Source organism: Rattus rattus, chromosome 3 (genome assembly GCF_011064425.1).
Source record: "Rattus rattus isolate New Zealand chromosome 3, Rrattus_CSIRO_v1, whole genome shotgun sequence".
NCBI lineage: Eukaryota > Metazoa > Chordata > Mammalia > Rodentia > Muridae > Rattus > Rattus rattus.
The window spans coordinates 3,619,879-3,630,457 of record NC_046156.1 but is presented as its reverse complement, the minus strand read 5'-3'; the positions used below and the strand labels follow the sequence as shown (position 1 = coordinate 3,630,457).

The window sequence follows — 10,579 nt, the reverse complement described above, 5'->3', positions numbered from 1 at the left end:
ACACACACACACACACACACACAGTGCTTTGATTCCCACTCATTATCTCGACTATTCATTCTATACGTTCTGTATTTTGGGAGCATCCAGTCACTTCTGGGTTACTGTGTAATTAATTCCAAGTCTGATCTAAGCTCCGTTTTCTACTTCCTAAGAATTTATGTCCAAATTCACGAAATGTATAACTAACTCCCTGTGGACAAACACCAAGAACCTTCAACTCAATATGCTAAATTTGAACTCATTTTTAAAGAGTCTTAAGCTGTTTCCGGACTCACTGCATCCCGGCGCATGCTTTCATCATCTCTCACCTGGATTACTGCCCACTTATTTAAAACATTTATTCCACTTCCTCAAGTAAGCATCCTCCACATACTTTAACTCTGACGTTTGTCCCAAATACACTCAAGTAACAACTGTTTGAAAACCCTCCTCTCATGGTGTAATGAACAGTCTTAAATTCCAAAGTCAGGCCCTAAATTCCTCTAAGATCACCTTTCAGATCCTTCAACACTAAATGTAACTCTTTTCCTGTGTTACCTGGCTGTCTTCCCTCCCCTACAGCCTTGCCAGTCAGGGCAAGCACAGGTTAGGGAACCAAGCAGATTCTTAGCGAGTGTTTACTGAAAGATTGTTCAGCGCAGGTCAGTGACGTCACATCCGACATCCGGTGGTGTCTTCCAACGTCGCTCTGAGGGAAGTTCACAAACAGGGTTTCAGCCTTTAAGCTAGAGTTTGTAACTGTTGTTGACCTCCTTCTTTGCAAAGGCCCAGAGCACCAGGTCAGAGTTCTGAGCCTTGGGTCTCCAACCGCAGGGCCCGCCCCAGCGTGGAACTCTGTGCGAGGGGAGCGCGGGCGCTGGCCGGACACAGACGCGAGCGCAGGAGAGGCCAGCTAATACTCCACGGCGTTTCCTTCGGAGCTCTCGCGAGAGGAGCCAAGGGAAGATGGCTGCGCCGGGTCTTTCCGATTGAGGAGGCGGCGGCGGCGCCCCGCGTCGTGTGGTCGCGGGCTCTTGAGCTGCGGCTTTCCTCGTCTGAGACGAGGGCCGCCGCCTCCAGGAGATGCGCGTGTCGCGGACCCGCCGTCGCCCCGGGAGTTCATGCTGCGTGCGAGGCTCGCGGCCGCCGCTCTAATCGCCCGGCGTCGCCGCCGCGCCGGCTCGGCCCGCGGTGAGCCTCCCGGACCCTGTCCCGCGCGCCGCGGCGGCGATGACCGGGGAGAAGATCCGCTCCCTGCGGAGGGACCACAAGCCCAGCAAAGAGGACGGGGACGTGCTGGAGCCCTGCGAGGAGGAGGCGACGGCCGCGCTCGGCGGCGCCTTCACCGGGGGCAGAAGCGGAGCGGGCGGCAGCGGCAAGGGCGGCAAGGCCTGCCATAAGATCTTCAGCCACCACCACCGGCTGCAGCTGAAGGCGCCCGCTGCGCCCGGCCCCGGCGTTCCGGCCCCGCCGCAGCACAACGCAGTGACTGCCACCTGCCCGGCTCCGGCCTGCCTGGGCAGTAACCCGGTTGTGGTGGCTGACGGAGGCAGCTGCCCCTCGCTCTACCCGGTGCACGAGTGCGTCTTTAAGGGGGACGTGAGGAGACTGTCCTCGCTTATCCGCACGCACAATATCGGACAGAAAGATAATCACGGTGAGCTTCTCTGGCTTTGCCCGATTTCTGTCCACTGGGGGTTGAGGGGGGGTGACCGTCGGCCTTGGGTTCCTGGCTCCTGCTCGCGTACCGTATTTTCCTCTGGCAGAAAACACTCCCAGTCTTTCAGGTGCCCCGTGTCAGGGGTCAGGAGTTTTGAGTCTTACAGGTGCAGAAAGGATGTTTTTTTCCTGTCCACCTGAGCATCTCGGGACAAGTTGCCTTGTCTCTGCGGCCGCCTTTTCGTGCGCCAAAACGTCAGGCAATCTCATCTCCAGACAGGTCTTGGCTTTAGGGGACGTTTCCTTTTCCATCCTTCCTCCTTGGAGCTCTAACTTTGACCATGTGCATTGCCCGTCTTCATCAGCCAGGTACAGAACCCTAGTGCAGCTAGCTGTGAGTTTTATCTGTTACTGTCCTCACTGTAACACTGTAAACACTGGTGTTTGAAAGCCACACAGAAATAGTGTCTGCATTTAATTTCCCAAAGCAATTGAAGGGACTGTCTCAATTTTCCACACTAGGAAAAATGTTTCGTCTTGACCCAGACTAAAGACAGTATTATAGTTTTCATTCTAAAGTCTTAGTGACATGTTTGAGAAAGCATGGTATACTTGGTAATGAACGGTATCAGTATCTGCTTTTGGCCATATCTTGTCAGCTGATTTTTCCCTCTACAACAAGCTTTTTTTTTTTTTTTTTTTTAAGATTTATTCCCTACCTCCCCCCCCTTTTTTTAATGGTTCTGGGATTGAATCTAAGGCCTTGTGTAATCATAACTGTTGAAACTATTTTTCAACGTTTTATTAACAAGCCATTTTAAGTTGAAAATAGTTAGCAAATATTGTTGGCAGCTGTTTTTAACCTGACAGTTATACGTTAGGTAAACTGGTCAAGATGGTATTGTATATTAGTGCACAAAATGATTTTGCACATTAATGCAATACCGCCTGTGAAAATAAGCTTCCTGAATGTCATTGGTTTGTAGGTTTCTTATCTGAAAGTAGAACAAAAATAGAATATAAAAAAATGAATAATTGTTTCAGTTCAGTTTTCTGTCTTCATCTTCTGAATTGTAATACTATCTATAGTCATAATTCCACCATCTATCGTTTATCATAAATACAAAAACACTCAGAGGCTGTCTCCAAGTTCTCATTTCTACTTTTATTTTATTTTATTTTGCTGTTGTAACAAGCACATTTGACTGCTACTGAGAATTAGATCCTGACTTAAAAAGTTGAGTTGTAGTCCTAGTGTACTGGTTAGTAGGGTATTACTTAGACATGGTCTAGTAGTAGCTATGTTTTGTCTTTGCCATTAAAACTTAGTTACATGCCTGAAAGTCGCTTTGAAAATGGTCAAAACATTAAGTTAATGCTCTTTTAGAGAAGAGATGAGTGGACTACTGAAATGTTGGAATTGCTGATCATTGGGCTTCTAGTCCCATATTTAGCATTTTTTTAAAAGCTAAATTCTTTTCAGAGTAATTAGAATTCTATATATTTTTAGACTGCTGTCCTTTACCCACCGAAATTCACTGTATGAATGAAATATTTGTATTTCATGTAACTGCCTTTATATCACTTATGATCAAAGCAGCTGTGGGCTCCTGCCTGTAAAAAGTGCAACCATTCCTCTTCCTTGCACACTCAGGGAAGAGGCACTGCTGTGCTCTGCTGTAGTTTCATAATGTCCCCCATTAAACTCTAAGATCAGTAATTTTTTTAACCAAATATATTTCTGTATACCTGTATGTAGAGATCCAAGGACAACTTGAATTAAGTCTCTCCTTCATTGAGTAGGTCCTGGGATTGGACTCAGGTTGTCTGGCTTGGGAGTGTCAATACCTACAGAGCTGTCTTGTCTGTATCCTGTTCCATTACTGAAGTGTAACTTTTACTTTAGATGCTCCCCAGCCCCACCCCTGCCCCAGCTATTAAAATTTTTCCTTTAGACTTATTTTTATTTTATGTGCCTTTCTTTATTTCCACAATAAATTCTGGGATTTCAAGCATGTGCCACCATATCCAACTTTTTAAAAAACTGATTTTTTTTTTTTTAATGTGCATTGGTGTTTGTGTGAGGATGTCAGATTGTGGAATTTCAGACAAGTGTGGGCTGCCATGTGGATGCTGGGTACTGAACCTGGGTCACATGGAAATTTAGTTAATGCTGCTAGTGCACTCAACTGCTGAGCCATCTCTCCAGCCCCATACCCAACTTTCATATCAAGGACTCAAACTCAGGTCCTCAAGGTTGTCTAGCAGACATTTTACCAGTTGAATCCAACCCTGTACTTTTACTTTTTAAATGGATGTTGTCAAATGATTTTCTTAAAAGGCTCTTACAGAGTTTCTATCAAAAAGAGCCCAGAGGGGTTCAGAACTTTGCTGAACATTTCATATGAAATATGCAAATGAGGCTAGAATTAGAAATAATGACTGGGAAGTGGTGACCCATGCCTTTAATTCTAGCATTCTTATAGGCAGAGGCAGGAGGATCTCCGAGTTGGAGACCAGCTTAGTGTACAGATTTAGTTCCAGGATGGACAGGACTGCACAGAAAAACCCTGTCTCAGAAAGCAGACAGACAGACAAAAGGGGGGGGGGAGTGGGGAGGAGAAAATGAGAGAAAAAAGAAATAGAAGTAGTTCCTAGAATCCCTAATCTCATATCAACCTCTTCGTGAATTCCTGCTGGTGGGGATATGGCCACTGTGTTGCAGGAAAGTCAGTTCTAATATTTGTTTTGTTTTGTTTTTTTGCTTTGCTTTGCAGTAGAGTACTTTTGTGAATGTTTTCCACTTAGTATTTCTAATAGAAAGAAGTTTGTAGCCCCTGGTTATTTTTCTCAGCTATTAGGAGCCTTGTAGAAAGATTTGTCACTAGGTAGCTTTCAGTTTCTATAGAACTTCTGCATGTTTTTAGATTTCTTTGTGGAATGGCACAAATGAGTGCACTAGGTCATTCATCCACACCATGGCCTTTAGAATCTTTGCAGAAGCTGTCCTCTGCCCCCATTTTCCAGTCAGTGCTTTCTTCTGTACCCATATGATATGCTCTGTGAAATGTTTCAGATGGTGTCTTAGGGTTGCCATTGCTGTGAAGAGACACCATATCCAAGGCATCTTTTATAAAAGAGAACATTTCTTTGGGGCTGGTTCAGAGGTTCATTATCATCAAGGTGGGAGCAGGACAGCTTCCTGACAGGTAAGGTGCAGGAGGAGCTGAAGCCCACTCCCACAGTGACACATTTCCTCCAATAAGGCCACATCTTTAACAGTACCACTCCCTAAGGGCAAAGCGTATTCAAACTACCACACCACAGATGGTTTGTAAAATGTAGTAAATACTTAGTATTTTAAATCAGTAGATAAAACCCTATAGTGACTTTCTGTCCATGGAATCCTAGTCTGTTCATCTTCCTGGTAAGGATGGCACCCTGCTCTGATTGTTTCTGGAACTGCAGTGGCTTGGGTGGCCTTGCACAGCTTCACAGTCCAAGACCAAAATAGGGCTTGGGAAGTGGTACCAGGGTTCAGAGGATTTGCTGCTCTTTCAGAGGACCCAGTGCAATTTCCAATACCTATATTTGGCTACTTACAGCTCCTTGTAGCTTGTATTGCCACGGGTTCCATGTAGACTTCAGGTACCTGATCGAATACAGTAAACATAACACACATGCTCATAAATGACAATTAAAAACCAAATATATTTTTTAAAAAGCCTAAAGGTTAAGAAAAAGATTTTTATTCATTTATTTATTTATTGGAGATAGGCCAGCACTATGTAGCCTTGACTGTCCACTATACCTGGCCAGTTTTTATTACTTTTAGTTACGTGTCCAAGAGTGTTTGTCCTGTCTATATGTGGGTATGTACATGTGAGTGCAGATACCTGTAGAAGCCAGAGGTATCATTTCTCCTAGAGCTTGAATTAACAGTTGGTTGTGAGTAGCCTGGTGTAGGTGTTGGGAACCAAACTTGTGTTTTCTGGAAGAACAGCAAGTGCTCTTAACCACTAAGCCATCTCTCTAGCCCACAATTATTTTTAATATTGTGTTTTAGAAGAGCAAGTGGTCTACTGTTACCCGGCCTTATCCCTTCTTGCAGTTATCTGTCTTCCTGTCACCCATCCATCCAATTTTTGAGACAGGTCTTATTGTATAGTCTGGGCTTTATCCTAAAGTTTGAGATTTTCCTGCCTCTGCTTCCCAAAACCAGTTTGCAGTTTTCAAACACAGGCTCTGTAGTTAATGTATTATTTTGCTGTAGTCTTTTCTCTTTGTTTTATGTGGAAAGCCTGTTGTCTTCTAGACTGGTCACTACCTTCGTTTATTGTTCATTAGCTTCTTCAGTTTGGACTGATCTTTAGTAAATTTTTTGCTATATATTGCTTTTCCCTTGATAAAATGTTGGTTGACTACAGCCTCTAATTATGTTTAGAAGGACTGTATACTGACTGGACTTATAAACAGAAGTTACATATGACAGAATATCTCCATCTTATGTTCAAGTGTTCCGAATGATTCTATTTTGTGGATTATTTAATAGCAGTTTTTGGAGAACAGGAGAGAAGTTATACCACATTAAAATTACACAAAATTACAAAATTACTATACCTTTATTAGATCTTCCTTTTTTTTTTTCAAGACAGGATTTCTCTGTTTAGCCTTGGCTGTCCTAGAACTAGCTCTGTGGGTCAGGGTAGCCTCAAACACACAGAGATCTGTCTGCTTCTGCTTCCCCAGTATTGGGATTAAAAGTGTGAGGTATCACTGCCCAGGCAAATAAATTGTTTTCTCCTTTAATGTGAAATTAAAGATTGAGGCACCAAAGAGATGCCTTAGTGGTTAAGAGCACTTGATACTCTTACAGAGGACTGAAGTTTGTTTCCCAGCATTCATGTTGTCAGCTCATAGCTGCCTGCAATGAGTATAAGGGACCTGACATCCTTTTTTGGCTTCTGTGGGTGCATATGCCTACATGCATAGAAACACACATACACATGTAAATAAAAAAAAAAAAAAAAAAAAAAGGATGGAGTATAGCCTTTACATTAAGTGTCAAGGTTTATTTGAGTCACATTTGCCCTTAGTAGTTTGGACAGTTTGTGTTTATAATGAACTTTAGTGATTTTGCTATTCAGTACTTCAGAATTAAAAATGGTACAAATAGATTGTAATTCTTGCTTGGTAGACATGTAGTTTTGTTTTTTCCCCAAGTTAAACATTCCCAAGTTAATCAGATCTTCCTGACTGTTAGAAGCTTTGAGGTACCAGACAGTGGTGAGATTGCTGAATGTGTGAAGTGCTCATACCAGTCTTTCATAGCCGTAAAAAGTTGCTGGTGTATTTGGAAGATTTGGTGATTTCTGCCTTTGATTCTGTTGGCTGGTGTCAGTTTTGTGGGTTGCAAGAACTTCTTTATTCTTGAGGTTTAGGTAGATTTTTGAGGATTTAACTTGATGGTGTAGTAATACTGTCTGTCAGTATAATAGAGGGCAAGATTTCTTGACAAGAGTTTTGGCAATGTCTTTATGTGTATCTTTTGGTTGGTTTTCAAGGACAGTTCAAAGGAATCAGTCTTGTTCTAGAGTGAAAATATTTTTGAGAGATTTGAGACTGCTCTCTTTGTTCTTAATAGTTTCCAGTATTTTTTTTCCTTTACTTAGTTGATTGATTTATTCAATGGACTTCTAATATGTGGTAGTGTTTTTGATGCTGTAGATGCAGAGGTGAACAGATTAGCATAATTCCTGTTCTTGTGGTGCTAAATGCTAGTTGAAGAGCCAGAGAGTAGACAACCAGTGAATTGAATCAATGTATGTTATGACTATTAATGAGTCATATTGAGTGAGTGGTGGGCACTAATGAGAGTGTTATGTAGAACAAGTAGAACAGAGTCTAGAACAGCATCTCAAGCAAAAAACAGTAAATGCAAAGTTACTGTCATTATGGACTGGGAGAACACTGTGATGAAGTGGGCAGGAAAAGTAAATGTGGCTGGAGCTTAGAGACTTGAGAGGCAGGCAGCCTTGCCATAAGTGTGCTGTAGACTCTGAGGGCTTCTTTATGTAGTACCATGGAATGCCGTCCTGTCAGGAGGTTTTCAGCAGAGGTCTGACTGGTTGCAGAGCTCGCTCACCCTACTGTTGTAGTCAGCAGATATCTGCAGATAGTATCGTGGAACAGTGTTAGAGTCAATGGCTGTTACTGGAAGTGAGAGATGGAGTGGATGTAGGGCGTTCTGTTCTGTAAATTTACTACAGTAGTAGCATTTCTGAGAGGGAATTTCTTCCTCCTTGTCTGGATGGGGCTTAGATGTAACAGGAGAACTTGGAACTGTACCGGGTCTGGTATGTGTAATATTTTGCTTTGCTTTGTAATTAAGGTGTATAGGTCAAAATTGTCTCATAACACAAGTCAGTGCTTGCCTTCTTTGTGCTGGACTGTGCACTGAGCACAGAAACCTTACTGAACGCTTGCCTCTGGGGTGTTCTTGAAGCCATGTAGGTGCTATATACAACACTCCTCTGTATGCTGAGAATAGTATGGAAAAAACATTTCTGAAGGTGGCTACAGGCGAACTATATACCCTTTCTCCACAAAACAACATTTTTTTCTTGGGGGAGAGCATGCAGCTTATAGACAAATTAGGTATTTGGCAGATTTTTTTTTTTCTGGAAAGTAAATGGGCTGAGTTTGATCCCATATGGCACGAAACTGTATTTCCTGCCAATTAAAAGAATAAGGTTTGGGGGTTGGCGATTTAGCTTAGTGGTAGAGCGCTTGCCTAGCAAACGCAAGGCCCTGGGTTCGGTCCCCAGCTCCGGGAAAGAAAAAAAAAAAAAAGACAGAGAGAGAGAGAGAGAGAGAGAGAGAAAGAAAAGAAAAGAATAAGGTTTGCTATCAATTAAAAGGATAAGGCTTAGCTTAGCTGTGGTGGCCCATGCTTTTATTCCACTGTCTCTATGAGTTAAGACCAGCGTGGTTTACAGATTGAGATATAGTCAGGGCTACACAGAGAACAAATCTCAAGAGACAAATATCAACTAACTAAACAAAAGGCAAGTTAGAATTTTGAAAACTTATTCTGTCATTTTGTTTACCAGATTCATAATTCTTAAAACTATTTCTCTGATCACATTCAGCTTTTGATGCTATCTATTGAAATGTATCAGTACTTGTATGGCCATAAACTTTTCCAGATACTGATATTCCAGTTAGGATAATATGTATTCTATAATCATGTCTCAGGTTCGGAGTGTAGCAGAGAGGTAGATAGAGTACTGGACTCAATAGAGTGAAGTCCTTAGTTTGGTCCTTTGCAAACACACACACACACACACACACACACACACACACACACACACACACACACACACACACACACACACTGAAAGGTCAAGATTTTATTGTCTTTATAACAAAATCGGCTTAGAACTGAATCACTTGGCCCTTTCTCTTCTTGTCACCTTCCAGTTCAAAATGCTTGCATCTCTTGATCTGCAGTTGGACTCAATACACTCCAGTCTCAGCACAATCTTCTTTGTAGTTTTAGCCTTTTTGCAGAAAATGGGCTTAGTTTGCCCACCGTAGCCACTCTGTTTCCTGTCATAAGGCCACTTTCCCTGGGCATACAAAGAATCCTTGCCCTTCTTGTACTGTGTCACCTTGTGGGGTTGTTGCTTTCCACATTTCTTTCAGAATGTCCAGTGGGTCTTAGGAACGTTCACCATGTTTGCAGGAGTGCTATAGCTCAGAAAGAAAGAGGATAGAGCAGCAATGGAAGTTTATCAGAAACTTATATATTTAATTAAAATGTTGTAAGCTGCTCTTGTCATTAGTTTGGATAATGCACTTCATTTTCTGAAGTTCTAATTTTGATAGAAGCAGCATTTTTTTCATTGATACAATATTTCCACATAACTATGGGGTAATGTGTTCATTGTTTAATGACCAAATCAGCATAATTAGCATTTCTATTTTCTTAGATATTTTCATTTTCTGTGTCTTGGGAACCCTCAGACTCTAACCTCCATTACCCTATATCGTAGCTGTAGGCTGTCATTGCTTTATTGTGCCAGAAACACCTCAGTTGTGTTCGGTGCCATTGTCCATTCTGCACTCAGTGTCTACTGGTTTACTCCTGTAGTCTCTACAGATGAAAGACACCAGGGTTTGTCTTTCTGTGCTTTGTAACTGACATTTTTACCTTCACAACAGCAGTATTTGTCTTGGTATTCCCAGCTTATCTCCCTTCCTTTAATATGTCTTCCATTTCTATCCATGTTGCCAGAGAAGAGACTAAAGCTTTTGTGGTGAGTGATATTCCTTTGTGTGCTCATTTTAAAAGTCCATCTACTTCTGTGTACACTTGGTTGACTCTGTATCTTCATTTGTACATTTGTGCTGGCATCTCTGACAGAATGGTAATGTTACACAACCCTTTCATACAGTTCGTCATGTTGTGGTGGCCCAAATAAAATAATTTCTGTTGCCTCTTAATAACTTATTTTGCTGCTGTTAGGAATCATAATATAAATATCTGATATGCAACCGCTGTGAAAGGGTCATTCAGCCTCCAGCGTCTTAACCCATGGGATGAGAACCACTATATTCCAGAGTGAGGTTGCTTGATTATATGCCGTTTTAGTTTAGTTTTGTTTTGTTTTGTTTTGTTTTTTTAAATGAACCTGACATTGTAAAATACAGTAATGCCAGAATTAAGTTGACTATGAGAGGGCATTTAAACAACAGTGTTGTTATGTGATTGCTTCTAGAAGGTTGAGTGGTCAATAGAAAGTGCTCTGTCCTGGAAGCCAAATGCAGGCAGCTGTTTAGATCAGGTCTGAAACACCTGGTTCAGGGCACTAAATTACCAGTCCTATTGGCTGTTCGCAGAGCAGCCATTCAGAAGACATGAGCTTGAGGCTAG

General features: G+C 42.2%; 1 protein-coding gene and 1 pseudogene across 2 annotated transcripts in view; one reads left to right on the top strand and one right to left on the bottom strand.

The window, feature by feature from the left end:
* Positions 1 to 610: 610 nt before the first annotated feature.
* Ankrd13c (ankyrin repeat domain 13C) overlaps positions 611 to 10,579 on the top strand; it is a 46,919-nt gene continuing 36,950 nt past the window's right edge. For both annotated transcript variants that reach the window (XM_032897111.1, XM_032897109.1), the window contains exon 1: positions 611 to 1,639. In XM_032897111.1, coding sequence (XP_032753002.1) covers positions 1,213 to 1,639 — 427 coding nt within the window. In that variant the 5' untranslated portion in view covers positions 611 to 1,212. The remainder of the gene's footprint in view (positions 1,640 to 10,579) is intronic.
* LOC116896128 lies at positions 9,079 to 9,380 on the bottom strand (annotated as a pseudogene).